General features: G+C 35.2%; 1 protein-coding gene, 1 long non-coding RNA gene and 2 pseudogenes across 3 annotated transcripts; 2 read left to right on the top strand and 2 right to left on the bottom strand.

Moving 5' to 3' along the window:
- On the bottom strand, positions 1–24,277 carry LOC120200549. The gene is made up of 3 exons (XR_005523568.1): positions 24,148–24,277; positions 6,898–6,907; positions 1–10 (listed from the first exon to the last, which is right to left on the bottom strand). It is a non-coding gene; the product is annotated as an uncharacterized LOC120200549 (long non-coding RNA).
- On the top strand, positions 1,185–2,700 carry LOC120200548 (annotated as a pseudogene).
- On the bottom strand, positions 11,655–13,208 carry LOC120200547 (annotated as a pseudogene).
- LOC120200545 (ABC transporter B family member 4-like) lies at positions 19,681–25,278 on the top strand. 2 transcript variants are annotated; one of them, XM_039201356.1, is made up of 13 exons: positions 19,681–19,756; positions 20,293–20,692; positions 20,794–20,848; positions 20,932–21,107; positions 21,197–21,418; positions 21,499–21,737; positions 21,831–22,356; positions 22,450–22,723; positions 22,863–23,737; positions 23,852–24,118; positions 24,189–24,452; positions 24,530–24,823; positions 24,919–25,278. In XM_039201356.1, the coding sequence occupies exons 2-13, from the start codon at positions 20,363–20,365 to the stop codon at positions 25,273–25,275; spliced, it is 3,879 nt and encodes a 1,292-aa protein (XP_039057287.1). In that variant the 5' UTR covers positions 19,681–19,756; positions 20,293–20,362; the 3' UTR covers positions 25,276–25,278. The 2 variants fall into 2 exon arrangements, with proteins under 2 accessions (XP_039057287.1, XP_039057288.1); XM_039201357.1 differs by lacking the exon at positions 19,681–19,756 and adding an exon at positions 19,954–20,035.

Here is a 25,278-nt window from a genome sequence, read left to right as displayed (position 1 = left end):
CGAAACCTTTCTTGTGTTGACTGTTGCGGGGGATATTCAGCAAGTGGTGGTTGCGTTGTCAAAAATTATTCCGCAAAATGTGAGGTATCTGTCAGCTACGAGTTAATACGGTGTAGGCAGAGACCAAACACTAACCACATCCTTGGCATTTCATGTCTACTTGGTCCAACCAATCTTCAAATATAAAGAACCATGAGCACAAAGCTGGCTTAGAAAGATTTAAAAGGAATAAAAACTTAAGGAGATGTGTATGAGAGAAGGAAATGATTAAGAAATCCACAGTCCGGCTCCCACAAACTCTCTCTCGATTACCAAGGGAAAAGAAGGAAGGAAAAGGAGTGATGAAGCAAGAAAAAAAATGAAGAAAAAGTAGAAAAAATAATGGATAAAAAGATTATAATAAAAGGATATGACGGACATGAAAATTCTTTAAGCCCATTCCCGCTTATCAAAAAGTTTTACTGCACGATAATCTTAATATACGACTAAGCTCTACCAGTTTATTATTATTTTTTTAACAAAACACGCCTGCTACATGCTCTAACAGGTCGGAAATTTGACTTTCAAATAAAAAGGGATATATTACACAAATAGCTCTCCATTTTTCTCCCACTTTATACAAGCTTCTAAACATTCTTATTTTCTTAGAAAAAGGGCAAAATCCATCCAACTTAAGCCCAATAAAACCAAAACCCAAAATAAATTATCCATTAGTAACCTGAGTCGGTGCTCGAACATTGACTCAAAAAATTGGATTGTTACAATTATCAGGCTCGAAATCTATCAAGCAGTTACACTGCAGAAAAGTTCATTTCGTTTAAGATTAAAGCTTTGATTATTGTTGTACGATTCGGTTTTGAGTAGAATCGACCGGATCTGCAAATTTTACAGTATATTCGATCTTCAAATCGAGTTTAAAATTTATGAACGGTGATTTGTGTCTTTCAATTTATGTGCAAGCTAAAACTCCGACGGCCGTTTTATTTGCTATTTATTTTTAGTTTGTCGGCGGGTGTCCTTTTCTGATCACACGTCTTCTAAACTTGTTCGATAGTTCCATAAATGCTTGACTTGTTTTTGAGAGTGAAAAATTGCAGTGAATAACATAACTGTGAAATTGCAACAGCGTTCATGGTTTTAAAAGTATGCTACTCCTAAATTATTGTTCACAGTGCTGACCTTCCTAAGAATATAAGCTTCCTAGAAAGCACGGTGCCACTATATTTAATGCCCGATTCTACCGTTTTTGAGCTGTTCCAGGAAAGCATGACAGAATCAGTGGTTTCTTATTTTTAATTTTGATCTTTAATTCCTGTGTTATTTATCTTTTATTAGCGGCAGCATATTCGTTTGGCCTACCAAACTAATTAAGATTCTTTGGTGTTCTTGCAATATGCAGCTTGTTGGAATGGAGACCTTTCTATTCACATCTTAATCCGTAAACGAGGGTCACCCCGACAAGCTTTGTGACCAGATTTCTGATGCTGTGCTCGATGCTTGCCTTGCCCAGGACCCTGACAGCAAGGTTGATTGTGAAACATGCACCAAGACCAACATGGTCATGGTCTTCGGAGAGATTACCACCAAAGCCAATGTAGACTATGAGAAGATTGTCCGTGACACATGCCGCTCCATTGGATTTGTTTCTGATGATGTGGGTCTTGATGCCGACAACTGCAAGGTCCTAGTCAACATCGAGCAGCAGGGTTCTGATATTGCCCAGGGTGTGCATGGCCACTCTACCAAATGCCCAGAAGAAATTGGAGCTGGTGACCAGGGCCATATGTTTGGCTATGCCACCGATGAAACCCAGAATTGATGCCCCTCAGCCATGTCCTTGCAACTAAACTTGGGGCACGTCTTACTGAGGTTAGGAAGAATGGCACCTGCCCCTGGCTAAGGCCTGATGGTATAACACAGGTGACTGTTGAGTACTACAATGATAAGGGTGCCATGGCTCCTGTTCGTGTCCACACTGTCCTCATTTCCACCCAGCATGACGAAACTATTACAAATGATGAAATTGCTGCTGACCTCAAAGAGCATGTTATCAAGCCTGTCATCCCTGAGAAGTACCTTGATGAGAAGACAAACTTCCTCCTTAATCCATCTGGCTTTGTCTTTGGTGGTCTTCACAGTGATGCAGGTCTCACTGGACGGAAGATCATTATCGACACCTACGGTGGCTGGGGAGCCCATGGTGGGGATGCTTTCTCTGGAAAGGACCCTACCAAGGTGGACAGGAGTGGTGCATACATTGTCAGGCAGGCTGCCAAGAGCATTGTAGCAAATGGACTTGCCCGGAGGTGCATCGTCCAAGTCTCTTACGCTATTGGTGTGCCTGAGCCCTTGTCCGTCTTTGTAGACAGCTATGGAACTGAAAGGATTCCCGACAAGGAAATCCTCCAAATTGTGAAGGAGAACTTCGACTTCAGGCCAGGAATGATCACCATTAACCTTGATCTCAAGAGTGGTGGCAATGGGCGGTTTTTGAAGACAGCTGCCTATGGACACTTTGGAAGGGACGGCCCAGACTTCACCTGGGAAGTTGTGAAGCCCCTCAAATGGGAGAAGCCTCGGTCTTAAAACCCAGCTTTGGCTTGCCTCCTTATAACTATGAGCAAATTCCCCGAATATCTCTAATCGCATACACATGATTTCCTCCTTTTCATTTCCATTTTCTTACATTTTTTCTTTCACCTTTAATTGTTTTTTACAGTGTCGTTCGTATGAGAATTTTGCTTATATCGATGGCATTTTAAGAACCAATCTTCCTCTTAGTTGCATCATGCCCTGTGAATGAACACTTAAATTGAAGAGCAACAACAAATTATATTTTTATTATTTACAATCTTTATGTAAATAAGGGGTTTATTTGGTACTAAATATCTTTTGTTAAAAAAATAAGGGTAAAATTTACTCGTCCACTATTTTATATCAAAATTTTATATTCATACACCATTTAAAAAATTGTATTTATTATTTACAATCTTTTTGTAAAGTTTTAATAAAAAAATGTGATATTAAAAATTACAACACAATTTTTAACATTAACTAAAAGATATTAATTTTATGAAAAAAATATTATTACAAGAATAGAAAGGAAAAGGAAAATTTTTTAGTTAGTTTTATTAAAAGTATAAAATATCTAGAATTACAATAAAGATTTATAACCACAATCGTAATCGTAAATTAAATTATAATTAGGATATTTTCCTATAACAATTGACACAAAAAACTAGCCACCTAGATCACACAAGGATAAAAAAGGAAAATATAAAAAAAATCTAACCAAAATGCTCGAACAAAATAAAGATATGAATCACAAAAGAGATGAAACTATTGAAAGACCACTGACAAATCGCAAATCAAAGTCAAGCGGTGTGAGAAAACTATTCACGAACTCAAAATACATATCTAAATCAATTCGAGGGTCCAAAGCAGGTAAGATCAACATGATAATAAATAAACACTATCTTAATCATTTAAGACGATGTCAAATCTAACCCTAAGAAAAAAATAAATGAAAATAGCGATTAAACAGCCTGAAAACTATCAAAAGACATAGATAAACATGTCACAAAATTAAAATTATTTTATTAAAAAAAACTTACTATCGATAATCAACATTAAAATTAATGTCGCAACGACTCAACAAAATCAAAAAGGAAAAAATGATTTGATATATAAAAGATAACATAAATTATAAAGAAAAAAAAGGGAAAGAGGACGAGGGGAGAGCGGCTAAAGTTGAGAGCACTAATAAAAGCAAAAGAAACAAATCAAATAAAAACTTAATACTAAATAAAATGAAAAGGCACATATGTTAACTTCAAACAGAGGCGGAGCTTAGCGAGGGATTAAGGAGGTATCGACATCTGTTAAAATTTAAATATTTAATAATTTTGATTTAATATTATTTTGATTTATGTAAAAATAAATTAAAAATTATAAGAATTTATTAAATATTTAATCAAGTAAGGAACGAATTAAAGAAAGATAATTTCTTATTCTCAAAAACTTTGGTCTAATAATAATTTAGGTCATTGTAAGTTTAAATATTAGATAAATTAAGTATTATCTTGTGAATTTTGAGATTTTTTTTTAAATCTAGGGTGAATGGGTAATTAATATGCCTAGACGAGATTGGTACGTTACCCTTGAGGTTCGGTATTACCATGAAAAATGTTGACCACTTTTTTCTCCTTAAAATAAGAGATTTTATTAACCACTATAATATATATTCATTCATTAAATTTTATAGTAAGAGTATAACTTTTTAAAATATTATATTAAAAATTTAAGATTATAAAATTGTAATTAATCATCTTTAGAGGAGATGGGTTCTCGCTCGGCTTACATTGCTCTTACTATTTGGCTTGTATGGAGGGATAGAGCATTGATAAACGGACGATTAACTTCCTGGGTATTACGAACTACGCTGGATATATTGCTTGTGGTTGTCCTTTGAAAAATCTGAATCATATCTTAAGAGAATGCTCCATTGCTTATAGTGCCTGGAATCGTTACACCAAGAGGTCGAGATGAGGTTACTCTTAGGACAAAGATATTCGTTGTTGGATCCATGAGAACTAGGATATGTCAAAGAACAACCAAGAATCTATTACCTTATTTGCCTGCATTTTATGAAAACTCTGGACGTGTAAAAGGTTGTTCGAGAAAGATGATTACACTTATGATGATGAAGCTTTTTGGCATTGCATTATGCTTTTAACAAAGGAGCATATGCACTTTAAAAAACCTACATGCATTGTAAACTCCGAAAAGTTTGGTGAAGTGGTACTTTGATACATGCATCACAAGGCTCACATAAAAAAAAGATGGTCTAACACTTTCAATTGATCCACACGATCAAGTCTTGGAAAAGAAGAATAGTAGAGCAGCAAACTTGCGACTATTTTTTGAATAATATCTTGATGTTATTTGGTCGACATGTCTTCTGGATTTACGATCGGTTGTCTCTTAGCTTTCCAACAGTTTTTGAATCGTATCAATCCAATATTAAGAACTCAAGATACGCTCATTTTAGTGAAGACAACGTATGTAGAAATTCCTATACGGGATTAATATGAGATTTTATAAATATTATAGATTTTTAATATTTTTATTGATTATTTGTAATATAATTTAATACAAGATGACACGTTATTTTTTAAGATTAAATTTATTATTTTATTATGAATTAAGATAGAGGGCATTTCATAATTCGGAGGTCTCCTACGAAAGCTGCTCTCAACCTAGTGTTGGGGGCAGTCTACTATCTTACCTCCCCTTACCCCATTACATATGGGAACAAGGGACAACCATTTTTTTAAAACAATTATCTTTAGTTTATTCTTATTATGAATTATGATAGAATTGTTATTGTTATTTTTGTTATTATTTTCAAGCATTAGTTATACTACAACAAGACTCATTCACCCTATAGAAAGGAGGCTCATTCTACCATTTTAAACAGGCCCGGTCCTGACATTTTAAAGATCCTAGACCAGAAGGTGATGACAAAAAGATAAATGGGGGCCATACTTAGATTTCTCCCATCATTAAAATGGGATCCCACTAAATTACTATATTTTCGAGTTTTTTAAATAAAAAATGATGTTTAAATTTTTTTTAATTATTGGGACCCACTAAATTATCATATTTTCGAGTATTTAAAATTAAAAAAATATGTTTAAAAATACTTTTTTAATTATTAAACTTAAAAATAATTTAAAAATGGACCCCTCCAAACTTGGGGCCCTAGGCGGTCGCCTCCCTGGCCTATGCCCAGGGCCGGCCCTGATTGTAAACACATATTTTCCTGAATACAATACATTGAGAGTTTATCTTTTTAAGTGTTGATTACTTGTGTTTTCGAAACTTCTTTTCATTGCAAACTAAGATGATACGATAGTTGTCCATCTATTTTCATCTTCCACAATTCTATCATCTTATTCTTTCATTCAAATCATTTCGTTTTCTTTATTGAATCTAGAGCTTTCTAGGTTTGATTCTTCAACGATGATGAATATTGATTATCTGCTGCCGCCTCTCTCACTCCCTCATTTGGTTGGAAGAGTGAAGCTTAACACAGATGGTTTTAGTCAAGGTAATCTAGGCATTGTTGGAGCAGGCGGTCTTTTTCGAAGCGAAATGGATCGTGGGTTTCGTAGAGCATTTAGGTATTTGTTCTAGTGTGGCAGCGGAGTTTTTTACGTTACGAATTGGTCTGGTAATTGCTTGGAAATATGGTTACAATAATATTGATTGCGAAGTAGATGCCAAGTTACTATCCGACTTATCGAAACTGGAGACACCTTGATTCACCCCTGGGTTCGATGATAGAGGATATTTGAAGTCTTATATCTCGGAACTGGTCTGTGGCGTTTCATCATACCTATCGAGAAGGCAATTTATGTGCGAATGTTTTATCGAAGATGGGTTGCAACCTTGTTGAGGAGCTCGTCGTCTTTGACTTTCCTCTGGTGGAAGTCTGTTCATTCCTTGATACAGAGATGAGGAGTGTTCTATACCCTAGAGGTTATCTCCTAGTTTCTTTCTATTCCCTTTGTAACAAAAAAAATCTCTCAGTTGATAGCTCATCTTTATGTTAGGGTGTCAGTTCATTTCCCACTAGAAGTAGAATTCTCCCTCCCCTCGCCCAACTACATATTGTCAAAAAATTATAACATTATAAATTTTTGAAAAATATAAAATTAAATTATTATATAAAATAAATATTTTTTTGATTAATCTAAAGGTAATTACAATGTAGTATCTGTTCGAAAGAATTTAAACTCGTTTGACAATGAATGCTTAAACATTCCTGACATACGATGTGCTCAAACCCGATAACTCTAGGATAACAATCATCCCTTTAACCACTAAAATAACTTAGTTTATACTATAAAATAAATATTTAAATCAAATAAAATTTTGAATACAATCTCTTAACATCAACATGTATTAATATATATTGAGGGAGTGTTGGAGTGTTGGAGTGTGGTCGTATCTTTTGAAAAATTCAATTCCAACGTTATTTAAGTACTCTATTTTTCTCATTAAAAATGTCCATTATTGATTTTTTAATCAAATTTTTGTAACTTTGACTCACTATAATTTAAAAAATATTGTTGATAAAAATATGAAAAAATATATTTAAAAACTTTCAATCAAATAGTTTTTAAATATATATTTTAAAAAATTTAATTATTTAAAATATTTAAAATAATCATGATAAAAGTTTTAAAATATTAAATTTTAAAAAAGTTAACAAGGACCATCTTTACGATTATCAATAATTAAGAATATTTAGAACATATACTATTGTCGCGGCCGTCTTTCGGTTGGGCCTGGAATTAGACTTTGACTTGGATTAAATGAATTAGAGTCGCCACCGATTATTTATTTTAAAGCAAATGGGTGGATCAAATACCTTATTTCTTACCTGATCTGCATCGTGCCAAAGATGTGTCGGATTCGGGAATTGGTTACAGTCAAGGAAGGGTTAGCACCCTTGAACTGCCCTTTCGGTACTACATAATTTCCAATTGTCTTTAATTAAGAAAGTTGAAAGTTTAAATTAAAAGGTAAAATAACGATCCAAAACTTACCCGTGATTGATTGAAAATATACCCTTAACAGAAAATAAAAAAGGTAAAGGCAAAAGTAAATAATATAAATAAAACAAATAAGAATAAAAAAATACACATAATAAACAAATAAATGAAAATAAGAAGAGAATACAAATAAATAAATGGATAAAATAAATATAGAGAGAAAATAAAAAAAAAGAATAAATATAAGGAATAAAAATGAAAATAAGATAAAAGAAAATAAAAAGTAAAAAAAGGTGATAACTAAGTAAAATAGAATAATAATAATAAAGAGTAATAAAAGAATGAAAAAAATAAATAAATAATGTATATAAGTATATATATCTATAAATAAAAATTAATGAAAATAATAGTAATAACAAATGTAATTAATCATATATGCAAATATAGGATTAAATTGAATTAAAAGTGAAATTAGGGGGCAGATTTCAAAGAAAATCGTGGATTAAGATTCATTTAGGGGCAAAATTAAATGCTTTAAAAAACGGAGTGACCATATGGGGATTTCCCCATTTATTTTTAAAAACACGCGGATCCCCTTGGGGATCCTCTCGGGTCGGTTTCGTAGGTTGGTATAAATACCAAAAAATTTTCATTTCCTCTCATTAAACCGAACCCCCCCTTTGGCTTAAAAATCTCTCAAGTGTTTTGAGATTCAAGAACACATCTCGGTTCTTGATGAACCCAGCCGTTCATCGGCTACGAAAAGATATTTTTTTTGCTTTTTTGAAACTTTTTCGTATGCTCTCTTCAAATATCAAAATAATTTTTCGAAAGAACGCCTCAAGGGGAGTAGATCTAAAAAAGAAGATCCGAACATCCCCCTTCCCGGTCATCGGCGGTGGGTATTTTTTTAAAACCGAAAGCAATGAAAAGAACATGCAAGCCAAGGTTGAGCCGAAAGAGGTGAGAAAATTGCTACCTTTATCTTTATTTCTCTTTCGAACGCCTTACAAATGATTGGGATTGCTTGTATATTTCTGCCTATTTCGAGTGATTTTGAGTGCCTAATCCTCTGTGTAATCCTATGTAATTTCCCATGTATTTTTGTTCGATTTACAAGCCCTATTTATAGTACAAAAATGGTCCTATCTTTAGCATTTGATTATGAGAAAAATTCTCGGTTTGTTGCTTGTTCTTAGTTTCTCACTAACACACATTACTTTTTTGTTGACTGTGGATGGCCTCGTGAGAACCATGCGCCGAACGTTTCGGATTGGGTGGCATGTGGCTGTGAAAACCGAAGGTTGACCATGTTGGGTGAAAACGGTGTTGGACGAGTGGCTTGCTAGGATTCTGGAAACCCTAGCCTTCTGCGGGTCACGGGTCAACAGATTCAGGCTGCTCCAACGGGTATTGGGTTACTGCTGCTGGGTCACCCACTGTGTTGGTCACGTGGAATGGGTCTTGGGCTGATGTATTTTGTACTTGGGCAGCCTTGTTATAGGCCCTAATTGTAATATTGAACCTGTGAAATGTAATGAAACAATTAATAAATATAAATACATATATTATATAATATAATTTACAATGTAAATACATTATATAATATAATAACAAGTTATGGATGAAATGACGTGTTTACAACTACTTTATAATCACATTAATTTAATAAAAAATTCTTTAAAATTTTAATATAATTATTTAAATTTATTTGTCTAACATAAAATTATATGCTAATTTCTACTCAATAACGTGGATTCATCTCTACGAGAAAGTGAAATGGTTCAAAGAAGGAATTGATAAAACTAAAACCCTAATTGTACGAACTGAAGGGAACAGGTTAACGCGTGTATTCAAAGGAATAGCAAACCCTTCTTAGCCTGTCCGTCTTAATATACGATTAAAAAAAACGTTATTAGTTTTGTTATTATTTAAATAATAAAATTGATAAAAAATTATTGAAAATATTATTATTTCTATTGATTTTATTATTATTAGGTGCTTTAGTTATTTTTTCTATCGATTTTGTTATTGTTTGATATTTTATCGAAAATATTAAAAAATATTAATATTTTAAGTAAAAATAATAATTTTTTAGATAATTTTTTATCATTTTATTATTTAAATATTAACAAAACCAATAACAATTTTTTAACTATATATTAAGGATAGAAACCGTATAACTTTCACTCTTACCCATTCCCTAAGAAACTTGATTACAAATTAAGAAATGAAGAGTTGGTTGGGATGGTGTCCAATCAAGTGAAAATGACATAATTTTCTCTTTTTTAACCAAAACCAAAGTCTTTCTGCCCATTTAAAATGTGCACAATTGCTTGGGAACTTGGGGAAAAAAATCATGCAATATCTGATCTTGCCCGCAAAAGCCTCTTTTTTTTTTTTTCAAGGTAGAACTTTGGAAAAACGTGAAAATTGATGGTTGATTAGGTTAAGATAATAAAAAATATCATTAGATTTTCCCCCATCCTTGCCTTTAATTACCTTGAATGCGAATCAATTGCTGTGCTGTATTTTAAGTTTTTCCTGCAAAAGATTCATCTTCAGGTCCGATGAATCCTCGAATGCGAATCGATTGTTAAGTTTTAGTCAATCGAAGGGAGAAAAAAGGGTCTTGTCAGAGGTGACAAAATGGACAGCTTTCCCAAGGTATTATTATGTGGGTGGAGCTGGGAGGAGAACAAGTTGTTTGAGGTGGCTCTAGCGGTGGTCGACGAGCAGCACCCGGATCGTTGGGAAGCGGTTGCAGCCATGGTCGGAGGACAAAAAAGTGCAGAAGATGTGCAGAAACATTATGTCATTCTTTTGGAGGATTTGCAGTTCATAGAGTCAGGCAAACTTGACCATAATCTCGGCGAAGAAAATCGATCGGTATGCTGGACCAATGAAGATAAATAGTATATGAACATGCAGTCTTTCTTTTCTGCGATTTTCTTATCAGGTTTTGGCTTACAGATTACTGGCACGATTGGACATAAATTGATCCCCGGAGCCAATGTTCGTTTATGTTAGCAGATTTGTTATTGGCGCCGGTGCAGGATCTAGTGGTTTTCGTAGATGTAATCAATTCCTAATGATTCAGAGTCTGCAAATAGAATTAAGAATCAAGGACACGCAAGATCAACAAAGATACCCTGTTTTATATTGTTTTACTTCGTTGCTGGAAGCTTAATTCTTAAACTAGACGAACTTTACAGTTCTGTTTTATACATAAAAATAAATAAATTGTTCACCTTTTTACATATATAGGGACTAAAATATCTGTTCCAATAATAAAGAGATTAAAATAAATTTTTAATATAAAATAAGAACTAATAGTAGACTTGAACCCAAACTTCACTATCAAGTAAATAAGACTCAACAACAATTCCATTTACCTAATTCATGGATAAACTAATTTAATGACTAAAATGCATATAAAATAATGAATTAATCTCCAATTGGTTTCCCAATTCCGCGCACCTGGTTGTGTCTCGTGGATGACAATCATGGCTACGTGTTAACAATGCTCTTTTTGATAATAATATTATAACATCCCATTTTAGATTTAGCGAACCAGGAAACTGGTCTGAGTCTATGTTGTTATCCACGGTATTTATGTAACAAGTCCAACAGGATCGGCGGAACACAATACGACGTACTAATCTGAAACTGTACTAGCATTTTGAGAGCCAGTTGAAAATACAAGTTTGTGCGTACTTCCCTACGCTTCATCTGTTGGTGTACTATCGCAAAATTGTGTCCGTCTTGAATTGAATGTGATAATTTGTCGTTCAACTCTTAAACGATACTTCTAAGTTCCTAAACACGTATGGACTCACTCAAAGTATTTTGGAGCTCAGGAATAGGCAATGGGAGACCCAAATAAACCATGCCTTTAGTGAAGCCAATTGACTGGTAGATGCTCTTTGCAGGTATGGTTCGGTAAAGAACCAGAAATGCATTACAGAGTTCGTCCTCCTGAAGCATGTCTAGACATCCCTCGCTGATGATACTGCTGGAGCAGCCTTTGTAAGAAGACGGCCAATATTAATATGTAATTAAGCGCTTGCTGTTTCTGTTTTTACCTTATGGATAATGATTACATGGGCAACAAAGAATTACAATTCAGATTTCAGACACTGATGAAATCAGAAACATGTTGCTGTCTTTAGCTAATTCCGTTTTCTGTTCACATAATTGCATCTAGAAAAAGTATACAACTGAGATATATTCTAGCTTCACTTTATATACATTTCCCCATCCAGTGAAGTTCCTAAGCTTATCTGTAGAATATCACAAGCGATTTTCCAAGAGGTCGGGAAGAGTTATTTTCCCAGAGTTATTTGGGTCGAGCTTGCTGAACTGATCACATATCTGCAATATATCTTTCTCCCCAATCTTTCCCATCTCTTTCAGCTTGTATATCACATACTCCGATTTACTGCAACCACAAACAAGACCGACATTCTAAGTTCTCAGGTGATTGAAAACAGAGACTAATCGTCATGGATTCTTAGATAGAGAGATTGAAATCCTACCTGATAAAACCATTGTTGTTGTTGATGCCGGCAGCTAGCAAATCTTCAATAGTGACCTCTCTATGTAACACCCACTTGGCAATCCTCCGATGCCTCTTGTCGACCCTTGCTTCAGCCAAATACAAAAACGCCCTACCTACCGCCAGCGTTGAGATCAGAAGCCAAACGCCGGCAAACAATCTCCCGGTCAGAGTCTTAAACGCCCTATCCCCGTAACCCACTGTGGTAACCGACATGACCGACAAGTAAACCGAATCGATCCAGTCAGCCTTCCACAAAGTACAACATCAAAGTTCCAATTCCAATACAGAACACCACGACCCCAAGTGCCAACCCAACCTTAAGCCTTATCCTCATCCGTCCTTTATCCACATCGACAATGTAATTCCTAGCCGAAAACGTTTGCTTCGATTTCTTCATGTGAATCCCGGTTAAAATCATGTTCTCTTGCAAGTCGAGAACGTAACTCACAACCCCACTCAACAATATGTCGATGAAACCAAACCCGACCAATACAAAAACACAGGCGAAAATCTTGGTTGCGGGGGTTAAAGGGGTTATATCACCGTAACCGATAGTACACATGGTGACTATACAGAAGTAAAGAGCATCGACAACCGGGTGAGTCTCGATGCCGGAGAATTCATCCGTGTTGAAAGAGTAAATAGCGACACCGAGTAACAAGTAAATGGATAGCAAGAACACGGCTTGCCTGATGATGGTGCTGGACTCTGATTGGGGTTTGGGAACTAGGGGTGTTTTGGGCTTCAGGTCACGCATGACGGCCATGGCGGGAGCCGTTTTACAGCGGTGGAGAGAACCGTGGTTCTTGGACCAGGCGAGGTGAGAAGGGGGTAGAGTTTGTTGGTGGTCTTGGATTTCTGATTGTGTGCGTTTGAAGCATAGGCCATGATGGTCGTCTTCAAGAATGGACCGAAGTTGAGGTTTTGATTGGAGGGAGAGAAAAGGTTCATCGTCTTCCATCTCGGAAGAAGCTTTTACTAATTTGCAAAGGAGACAGAACAGTGGTCTGAGATTGTTGACCGACAGTTGATTTCTACTGTGGGGTAGTTTTTGTTGTTTCTTCGACCAATGTTTTTTACGTTAGTGGGGAACAACGTTCGCCATTTGTGAGAAACTGCTCGAGGAATCCAGGAACCGCAGGTTCTTTATCTTCGCCAACCAATCATTGCATGGAGCCATATCCACAACTATTGGTTCAGAATAAATAAATAAAATTACTTTACTACCGATAAACTAAACCATGCACTTTTTCAATTACACAACTGATTCGTAGAAAAATAATTAGGAGATTGATTTCTATGAATTCAAATGTTAGGTTCATTATCTGCAGAAAATTTAAACATTCATGCCAATCTTTTTATTATATTTTAGATATTTAAACTTTATCAATTCAAATATTTTACTAATGTTAATCTTTTTTTCTGATTAATCTAGAGTGATTACAAAGTAATATATGTTTTAAAATTCACAATCATTTGACTATAAAATTTCAAATATTCTTGCAGCCTATGATGCTTGAACTTATAACACCTAGAGATAACAATCATCCCTTCACATTTATGCTCTTCTTGATCGAAGTTGGCGGCTGTCTTATAATTTTGTGTCGCGTGAGTGTAATAAAGCTGCGGATAGCCCGGCTAAAATAGCTTGAAATTTACCGATGGCCGTACAGGTTTTCCAATCTCCACCCGTGGGTACTATGGATGTGCTAAGTGAATACGTGCAGCATGCACAATCTGGTTTGACTGCTAGCTAGGAGCTTTGTTTTACTCCTCTCTTTATATTCAAAATAATACTAATAATAATAAATGTTATAAATTTTAAATTTTATAAAATTCTATCTACCATCCTGCATACCTAAAACTTAATACTACTGTACTTATTTTCTTCTAAAAAACACTATACACATTTTTCATATTGAAGTATTTTATTATGAAGTTGGCAGAATGACAGTGACGGGAGGTTCAAATTGAAATTTGTTGTGTTGATAAATAATCATAATAATGTTTGTATCAGAAAAAGCCACCTCATACCTATAGTTATGTATACACTCATAACTTCCATGGGATAAACTTATCTTCCAAATTTGAACTTCAAGGCAGCTCCAATAACAAAGTTTGGTGTGAGGTGTTTAAAGTAGTGGTACCCCAATAATATCCCTTGTTTTTATACATTACAAAAGGAAGATGCATGTTACAAAATCCAAATGTTGTTGCAGGGCAGTGATCCTTGGGGTTGGCCCTTGTTTATGCAACCTTCAGGCTTCAGTCCTTTTATTATAACATCATTTTGTATGTAATAATATAACTTTTTTAATTAAAGAAAGGGTTGTCTAGGTTTAAAAATATTGTTAATTTGATTAACATACATGTTATATCACTTTTCTCTTGAGGTCATTCCAAAACGATCATCTTTTTATATAAGACATCTCAAAGGAAGATTGTTTCTTTACTATATCATTATATCACATGACTTTCGAATACTTGGAAGTATATAAAAAAATCATCGATTGACATCCACATTTTCCACCTTTTGAACCATCATCACCTATATTTTGTTCGTCAATATTTAAGCAATGAACGTAAAAGCACTTGCAATCGAAGGAACCAGACACAATATATTAAGAAACCAGAAAAGTGGACAGTAATGGCCAGAATTTTATTGAATCAGCTTAACGTCTTTTACACAAAGAACAATCATTTATACATGATCAACACCTAGTTAGTTAGACCTAATTAACCAACTGTGCTGAGCTGGTGTTGAAAGACAAAGAACTTCATTAGAAATCGAATATTGTAAATTGAAAGAAACAACAGAGGAAGAAGAAAGGAAGAGGAGCATTCACTATAAAAACACAATAAATGAACGCCTCTCGAGCACTTCAATCACTCTAATCAGCCTGATGCCATTGAACCTGAAAGAAAGAAGATAAGAAACATAGAGAGAAAGAAAGGGGAGAAATGACCGAAGTAAGAAACGAATGAAGAGAAATTAAGTTTAGAAAAGTTTGAAGTGTAGGATATTAAAGATCCTGCCCTTAAGACCCAAGGGCCATCTTATATAGTCCAATATATCCTATTAGATCAACATTATTAGTCTGATCTGTCTTGGATCATTGAGCATAACCTCCTAACAGAATAACCAAATCTGTTATTCTCAACACAATACAACTCAAACATGCAATACCCTCATATTCCAAGCTAGAAGCAAAATCAATTAGTGTAAGGGTGAAAAAAGGCTACTTTCAAGCTCCATGGAGTTTCACTTGGGTAACTATATTAAAGATGTCATTCAAATAAACTCAGGAGCAATTAATTGAGAGCGCCAGAGTGAATAAACTAAGGAGTGGATCATAAATGTAAAACCATTTGGGATTTGGAAGATCGTGAATTGAGATTAAAGAAAAGGCCATACCATAGTTTAACATTATGAAGAAAAAAAAACTCAAAAACCCAAGCAAAGCCCATAGAAAATGCTTCTCTTGGTTAGGTGATTGATTTCATTTGCCCTTTACTTCTCTTCTCCACTCGTCATGAACACAGAGATGAAGCAGTAGGGTCGGAGATGGTGTAAAGTCAACTAAATCCACCACATTACCAAATCAAATGCCTCGCGAAATGCTCTCAAGCTCTGTCGCTGTTGCAGGACAGCTTAAGTGCTTTACACTACAGTTTGCACTATCTATAAGCCTCAAAGGTGCTGGGATGGAAAACATCATGATTTCTATGCCCCATTTTGAAGATTATATTAATAATTTAAATTTCAAAACATAAATTACATCTATTATTAACCCACTTCTCTATACATGTATTAAACCTCAGTTGAATTTGATTTCACCTAATTTAATGACATCAATTCAGTTAAAAGATACACAAAATCTATACTATAAAATAATTACTAGGTATCTTGAAGAGTATATTAATAATTTATTTTTTAAATGAATTATATATTATTAATCTACTCATATTTGTTAAATAAATGATTGTTATTCTTAGATATCATGAGTTTGAACACAGACAACTGCAGGGAATTTGTTAAATGAATCATTGTCAAATAATTGAGAATCTCTATAACATATACTATCACTTGTAATCTCGCTATATTAGTAAAAAAATATTTCTAAAAAGTTCCCGTTGAGTTAATTTAGTTTTTTATTCTACTAATTTTTATTAAGATTATGTGTTGTTTATCTTTCTTTTCATTATTTTTTTCTTTTGATGATTATTATTTGAACAAAATATACTATTTTGTTCATACAGTAATGACTCAAATACTAATGATCATAAATTATCTTATTTAATTTGTATCATAAATTAATCATCTATTGATTCAATTAAAAAAAATTTAAAAAAATTTTTAAAAATGGCAATTAAGATTATTATAAAAAATTTATCTTTTGATTTTTTATATAATCTTTAAATCAAATAATTAAGAAATTTTCTTTAAAGATTAAATATGTTATAAATAGATTCACACATAAATCTTTTGACATTTCAAATGTGATCATTTATTAATCTTATTATCATATTTTACATGAAACGATTGTAATAAAATTTAATATTTATATATATTAATGTTGTATATAGAATTCCACGTGGATAGAAATTGGAATTTTCATCCAACAAATTTGTGGAATATTTCATTTGATAAATCTAACCTTGAAGGTTGCTCGGTGATGGTTGCCTTATATACATATGGCCAATGCCAATGGTTTGCTTAATAGTTGATTATCATAATTTTCATAGTTATTGACTTATTGCCCTGAAGTTAACATATCATTCATAATTTGAAATGAATCATTAGATTTTTTTTTATAAATTCTAAATTCTAAATTTAATCATAATCCTAATTTTAATCCTATTTAAAGGGATAAGAGGAGGGAACTCTAGGGGAAGGAAGGGGAATGTTGTTACTGGGTCTAGAACTTATGATTTAATCGAATATAATGTAACAAAGATGAGTAATTTGATCAACTGGTAAAATGTGCTTTGTCGAAACATTAATGTTCAAATTGAAACAGTCAATTGTCTTTCATTTTCTTTAACACAAAATACTTTACTATTTTTATTATTCCATCCAGGTTCATATTGATATATGCTAGGTGAGTTGAACTTACCGAGTGATTTATGATCTCAGTGGTTAAGAGAGTAATTTTCTCATTTGAGATCTTGAATTTGAGCAGTTACATCTGTAGGGTATATTTGAGTTATCAATGACTAAGTAATTTTTTTTTGTAACAAAGAGGAGAGGCTGTATTAACAGCGATTGAAGCTTCTGCTCCAGTTATTCAAATCAGTCTGGAAGAGTCAATGGATCTCAGCAGGCGGATGAGTGAGAACGGTGATGACAGACGAAGCCGTGTAATGGTGGTGAGCCAGAGCATCAGCTACATTATTAGCTTTCCTGTGGATATGATTGAGGCTGACGCTTCACTGACGAAGGAGGAGAGTGTGGATTCTACGAATAAGGCTCGGTTCGGATACGGGAGTAGGGGAGATGAGAATCTTGATGTCTTCACTGCAATCCATCTCAACTTCAATGCATCTGAAACCTCGATTCCAGGCGACGATCAAACCATCAAAAAGAGCCCACAACTCGATATGGAGGGCCGAGCATCCGCCAACATTGTGGTGGTACCCCAATAGCCAGATACCATTAGCATCACGAAGGACACCATCTTTCGTTGATTCCATGGAGGAAAGGTTAACCGTGCCATCATTGTTTAGTTTGATAGCCCCTGGGGTGGGTGGATGCCAAACTTGATTCTTGCGTGTGCTAATAATATTCCAAGTGTTGGGGGTCTTCTTAGCTCGAATAGAAATAGCCTAAATATACAATAAAAATATATTTTTTCATACTTGATATAAATATACCATACAAAATTCTAGAATTCGACTCAAACTTAAAAATAAATACACTAATTACTAAAATTTCGAGTTATTTGAGTTGCATTTTACAATTCAATTTGAACTTACAAATTTTTCAAGTCGAGTTTCTGAAATAGCAACTTGAAATTAATTTGAGTCGAGTTTTACTCACCCCTAATTATACGTTTAAAATATTTCCAAGCGTTTGCTCTTATGAGCGATTAGATATTATTTGAAAGAAAATTCTATATTGGCTGGTATAAAGCAAAGCTGATGTGAAGTTGAATCTTCTGGTGGAAGGATCGTTGGCTGGTCACGCTCTTACTTCTATTGCCAGAAAGTCAGACATCAAATTTGACCAAATGATCCATATGACACCAATATTCAAAACATTAATTAATTAATTATGTATGTATGAAATTCCACTAAACTAATATTCCAATTTTAACTAAATTCTGTTATAGTCACAAAATCAATTCCTAAACATTTATTTTATCTTATAAAATAATGATTCCAATTAATTTTCGCAAAACTAAAAGCAAAGTCAAAAAATAAATCAATAATAATTTATTACTATGTACACTATAAGCAGTAATGGAACCAAGTTCATATTAATAAAAAATTAATAATTTAAATAGCTTAAATTATAATAATTTGTATTTATTAATTCAAAGGAATGATCATAGATATTTTATATTTATTATCTTATTTTGAACTGATTCAAATCCTGTACATGTTTAGTCATTTAACTATAACTTTTGTTTTAACTTGATCATTTAATTATTTTTTAAATCATCATTAAACTTATATTTTTATCTCATTTTGGTTACTCATAAAAAGTAAATAAAACTTTTGGCATGTTATTTTTTATTTTTTAATTTTTAATAATGATGTGATGTTATCTTACGGTGACAATTAATATCATCGTCAATTTTTAACGATAAATAACCAAAATGAAATAAAAGTATAAATTTGATGACGATTTTAAAAAAATAATTGAGTAATTAAAACATAACACAAGTGATAGTTGGATGACTAAATGTATAGTTTACCCAATAGAAACATGATATTTCCCAAGAAAAGAAGGCGATTGGGTGTTTTCATGTCTCCCCGCCTCCACCTCTCTTATCATGGCCGTCCATATCACTTGGCAATAATGTTTCTTTTAAGATATTTAAGAAACCAATAATGTTTTAAAGCAAAGATAAGCCTGAATTTTTAGAATAATGCACTTAGAAAAAATAATTGCTCCACATTATTTATTCCAAGTGTATTATTTTAAAAAAAATCACTATAAACCCGAATCCTATCTAATCCGTACATAATTCTTAAAAATTAGACCCAACCTGATTCAAATCCTATTTTTTTTTAAAAATCAACTCGATATGATCAGATCAAAACTTATTGAATTCGAATCCTTGTCCATCCCTAGTTAAAACCCATTTCCTCAAAGATCAAATTTGTTGGGAGCAAAAAGGTTTTGGCAAATTCACATTAAAGGTTTGTACTTTTCTTGAGAAAGAGGCCGAGTAAAAAGAAAACAAATGGGCCATGCCCGTGGTGAAGACTACCTATGAGAAAAGTCAAAAAATAAAAATAAAAAAATAGTGAAGACTAATCTACAAGTAAAATACGTGCTGTTCAAGGAAAGGCTCACCAAAAGCTTAATATAAATATACAATGGTTTTTTAAACAATTGAAACATAAAGTGACGCCGCCTGGGCACCAAGTGAGAATAGAATCCAACTACCATTTTGAACTTTTGGTAATTTGATTCTTCTCAATCACTCTTTTCATTTTTTTGGTGAGTTAGGAGTTAGGAGGCATCTGGGTTATCTTCAAATGATGATGAAGTTCTTTTTTTTTTTTATTGAAAAGCTTCAGCTTTGCTGGGAGTTGTTTATACAAGAAACTGGATTTTCTTTTTAATTGTACTTCACTAAGAGAGAGACCAGCTTTTCTCTCTCTTTCTGCTGTTTTTTCTGGTTTTCTGTGGGATCTTTGTTGTCTCTGTTTTTTGTTCATGATTAAATCCAGAGCAGAGGTACTAAATTTTGTACTTTCTGTAGAAAGTCTCTCTCTCTCTCTCTCTCTCTCTCTCTTTTTGTCATCTCCATTTTTCCAGGACGTTGTCAAAGTTTGTTTTCTACCATTTTCTTTCATTGTCTTCTTTTTTTAATCATCTCAAGCCTCTGTTTCAGATTCTTAGCTAATAATATTTTCTTGAGTTTTTGTTCTTATTCTGGATTTCACTTGTAGAGTTTTTGAGTTTGACAAATTTATTCAACTTGTTTGCTGCAGGCGCAATACATTAAACGCCATAGATTCTGAAGTTGTTGAGTATCAAACTAGCAGCTTGGGATCCAGCACCATGGCCTCTGAGAATGGCTTGAATGAACCTACTGAGAGGCATGAGGCCAGCACATCGAAAAGCCAGGAAGAGCCGGAGAAAATCTCCGGCGTCAATGGAGAAAATCAAGGTTCAGAAGGCAAAAAAGAGGATGAGAAAACTAACACGGTTGCGTTTTACAAGCTGTTTGCGTTTGCTGATTCAACGGATATATTGTTGATGATCGTCGGCACGATCGGAGCGGTTGGGAACGGTGTATGTATGCCCCTTATGACGGTCCTCTTTGGGGATCTCATTGACTCTTTTGGAGAAAACCAAAATGACGATAGAATCGTTGATACTGTCTCCAAGGTACTATAACATGTAACATGAACTTAAGTTGTAAGGTTGTGTTTTTATTTTTCATTATTTCGTTGAATTTATACAATGAATTGGTTCTTGGAAAATAATAGGTTTCTTTGAGATTCGTCTACCTTGGGGCAGGGGCATTGGTGGCGGCGTTTCTCCGTAAGTAAATCTCTTATTTAAACCGTATACCTGACTTTTTATGACATACCGGAGTGTTTAATGTTTGAGTTTATTGTTATCAGAGGTGGCCTGTTGGATGGTCACAGGTGAGAGGCAAGCCTCTAGAATAAGGGGATTGTACTTGAAAACCATATTGAGGCAAGACGTTGCTTTCTTTGATGTCGAAACAAACACGGGAGAGGTCGTCGGAAGAATGTCTGGGGATACAGTTCTCATACAAGATGCCATGGGCGAGAAGGTTGCGTATCTCGGCCCTGTGACAGTTATAATCCTCGTAATCATCCTATATATACATGTAATCGTGGAAATGTTTGCTTATGTTTGCAGGTTGGGAAGTTTATACAGTTGATATCGACATTCATTGGAGGCTTTGTTATAGCCTTTGTGCGGGGATGGCTTCTTGCCCTTGTTATGCTGTCATCCCTCCCTCCCCTTGTAATATCTGGTGGCGCCATGGCCATTATAATATCCAAGATGGCATCACGCGGACAAAATGCTTATGCCAAAGCTGCTACCGTAGTCGAACAGACAATCGGTTCGATCAGAACAGTATGTTCCATACGAAGAATACTTGTGTTATTTTCCTTTTCAGTGAAAATATGTGACTAATTTATTCAATCTGATTCTAGGTTGCATCATTTACTGGTGAGAAGCAGGCCATAAGAAATTACAATAAGTTTCTTGTTACAGCTTACAAATCAGGCGTTCATGAAGGCACTGCTGCTGGACTCGGTCTTGGTGTACTTTTTCTAATTGTATTTTGCAGTTATTCTTTGGCTATATGGTTTGGTGCCAGGATGGTTTTGGAAAGAGGGTACTCTGGTGGCGATGTAATCACTGTAATTTTCGCTGTATTGACGGGTTCCATGTGAGTTAAAACTTTGAACTTTGTTTATGTTGCACTTGTTATGCATGCTTCACAGTTCATAACATTAGTTCATTGTACATGTGTATGTTTCAGGTCCCTGGGGCAGGCATCCCCATGTGTGACTGCATTTGCTGCCGGTCAAGCAGCGGCCTTTAAGATGTTTGAAACCATCAAAAGAAAGCCGAAGATCGACCCATATGACACTAGGGGGAAAGTATTGGACGACATAAGCGGGGATGTAGAACTGAAGGATGTTTATTTCAGTTACCCTGCTAGACCAGATGAGCAAATTTTCAGTGGCTTCTCTCTTTCTATTCAAAATGGCACATCAGCGGCTTTGGTTGGACAAAGTGGAAGTGGGAAATCGACTGTGATAAGCCTTATAGAGAGATTTTATGATCCACATGCTGGTGAAGTTCTTATTGATGGCATTAATCTCAAGGAGTTTCAACTTAGATGGATCAGGGGAAAGATTGGTCTTGTTAGCCAGGAGCCTGTATTGTTCACATCAAGCATTAGGGATAACATTGCTTATGGAAAGGAAGGTGCAACCACAGAAGAGATACGAGCCGCTGCTGAACTTGCGAATGCATCTAAGTTCATCGATAAACTGCCTCAGGTTTAATTTCCGGTCCATGTGACGATATAACTTCTACAATTATATATGAATTGAATTGCACGTTTACTTTGGAAAACTAAACTCCATATGCAGGGACTAGATACTATGGTTGGAGAGCATGGAACTCAGCTTTCTGGTGGACAAAAGCAGAGAGTGGCGATAGCAAGAGCAATTCTGAAGGACCCTAGAATATTACTTTTAGATGAAGCTACAAGTGCATTAGATGCAGAATCTGAAAGAGTAGTGCAAGAAGCATTGGATAGGATGATAGGCAATAGGACGACTATCATTGTCGCTCATCGTTTGAGTACTGTGAGAAATGCTGATATGATTGCTGTAATTCATCGAGGAAAAATGGTCGAAAAAGGTGAGTTAAAAGAATATCTTTGTTGAATTTCATCTTAACTTGGTCATCATCATCAGCATCATCTATGAGAACTTTGTTAACAACTTCTACTTCATTCTAGCATTTTCTCAGCGTTGATATAATTTTGCACATTGAGCAGGAACTCATTCGGAACTACTCAAGGATCCTGAGGGAGCATACTCTCAGCTAATTCGGTTACAAGAAGCAAATAAAGAGTCAGAACAGGTAACAGAGATATCAGACGGTAATTCAGAATCGTTTAAACATTCAAGCCTAAAAAAGTCATTGCAGCGCTCAATCAGTAGGGGTTCATCTATGGGAAATAGCAAACGACATTCATTTAATGCGTCATTCGGTTTACCTACTGCGATGCATGTCACTGATCCTACCATGGAAGATACAGAAAACCCTGCTGAAGTACCATCAGAACAGGCTCCAAAGGTTTCCATCCGTCGTCTTGCTTACCTCAACAAGCCAGAGATTCCTGTTCTCCTACTTGGAACTATAGCAGCAGCTGCCAACGGTGTAATATTTCCGATTTTCGGTATCCTAATCTCCAGTGTAATTGACACATTCTTTAAACCACCTGATGAAATCAGAGAGGATTCAAGGTTCTGGGCATTAATATTCATCGCGCTTGGGGTGGCATCAGTTGTGGTAGGTCCAGCACAAAATTACTTCTTTTCCATAGCTGGATGTAAATTAGTCCAACGAATCAGATCGATGTGTTTTGAGAAAGTGGTCCGCATGGAAATTGGTTGGTTCGATGAACCGGAAAATTCTAGTGGTGCAATTGGTGCTAGGCTCTCAGCAGATGCAGCCACAGTACGCGCCCTAGTCGGAGATACGCTAGCTCAGCTGGTTCAAAACAGTTCATCGGCAATAGCTGGTTTAGTCATTGCTTTTGTCGCATGTTGGCAGTTGGCATTTATTGTCCTAGTACTACTCCCTCTTGTTGGGCTCAATGGATATATTCAAATAAAATTCATGAAGGGCTTTAGTGCAGATGCAAAGGTATGCTAAAAATAATAAGCACTTCAACTTTACATGTATTACTTCAATAATTTTGAGAAAGCAGTATGATTTTAAGTGCAGTATTGATTTATATGTAAATTTAAACTGTTGCAGACGATGTATGAAGAGGCAAGCCAAGTTGCTAATGATGCAGTTGGTAGTATAAGAACAGTTGCATCCTTTTGTGCAGAGGAAAAGGTGATGCAGCTCTATAAGAAGAAATGTGAAGGCCCTATGAAAACTGGGATTAAGCAGGGTTTAATAAGTGGAACAGGATTTGGAGTTTCATTCTTCTTTTTGTTTTCTGTTTATGCGACGAGTTTCTATGCAGGAGCTCAACTTGTTGAGCATGGCTATACAACATTCAGAGATGTTTTCCAAGTGAGTCTAACTCTAAACCTTTTTTAAACTTCATGTCCCTATGATACTGAGTTTGACATCTTCTTTGCAGGTTTTCTTTGCTTTGACTATGGCAGCTATAGGAATTTCACAATCAAGCTCCTTTGCTCCCGACTCCGGCAAAGCCAAGGTTGCTGCCGCATCCATTTTTGCGATTATTGATCGCGAGTCTAAGATAGACCCGAGCGATGAGTCCGGGATGACCCTAGAAAACGTGAAGGGGGATATTGAGCTTCGTCATGTCAGTTTTAAGTATCCATCAAGGCCAGATATTCAAATTCTCCGAGACTTGAGTGTGTCTGTTCGTGCTGGCAAGGTAACGATCTTATTGCCGTTTCGAACACATTTTTTGGAAAACCGAAATCGTCCTAATAATGTCAACCTTTGTTGCAGACTGTGGCTTTGGTTGGAGAAAGTGGGAGTGGAAAATCCACAGTCATCTCGTTATTGCAGAGATTCTACGATCCCGAATCAGGAACTATCACTCTTGATGGAGTTGAGATCCAAAAGTTTCAATTGAAGTGGCTAAGGCAACAAATGGGACTTGTGAGCCAAGAGCCTGTTTTATTTAACGACACAATCCGTGCCAACATTGCATACGGGAAAGGTGGAAATGCAACCGAGTCCGAGATTTTAGCTGCATCAGAATTGGCCAATGCTCACAAGTTCATTAGTGCACTAAAACAGGTCATTAGTCATTACCATCACAAAATATTATCCACATGTAGGCAAACATGCTTGATCGGTGTACTTATATATGTTTCTTCCTTTGGTTCTTCCAGGGTTACGATACGGTCGTAGGTGAACGAGGAGTTCAGTTGTCGGGAGGACAGAAACAACGTGTAGCGATTGCGCGAGCCAACGTTAAAAGCCCGAAGATACTGCTGTTAGATGAGGCGACGAGTGCATTGGATGCGGAATCGGAGAAGGTGGTTCAAGATGCACTAGATAGGGTGATAGTGAACCGAACAACGGTTGTAGTGGCTCATAGGCTATCCACCATCAAGAATGCAGATGTTATAGCTGTGGTTAAAAACGGCGTTATTGTAGAGAAAGGAAAGCATGACACCTTGATCAACATCAGAGATGGTTTCTATGCTTCCTTGGTTTCACTGCACATGAATGCTTCCACTGCATAATTT

The sequence above is a fragment of the Hibiscus syriacus genome, unplaced genomic scaffold (genome assembly GCF_006381635.1).
Source record: "Hibiscus syriacus cultivar Baekdansim isolate YM2019G1 unplaced genomic scaffold, ASM638163v2 tig00006146_pilon, whole genome shotgun sequence".
NCBI lineage: Eukaryota > Viridiplantae > Streptophyta > Magnoliopsida > Malvales > Malvaceae > Hibiscus > Hibiscus syriacus.
This window is presented reverse-complemented; position numbering and strand designations above follow the sequence as displayed.

Coding starts and splice junctions, on each gene's coding strand:
- LOC120200545 (XM_039201356.1), top strand. CDS start 20,363: ATGGCCTCTGAGAATGGCTTGAATGAACCTACTGAGAGGCATGAGGCC. Junction 21,108..21,196: donor AAGATGCCATGGGCGAGAAG/GTTGCGTATCTC, acceptor TTATGTTTGCAG/GTTGGGAAGTTTATACAGTT. Junction 21,419..21,498: donor CAATCGGTTCGATCAGAACA/GTATGTTCCATA, acceptor ATCTGATTCTAG/GTTGCATCATTTACTGGTGA.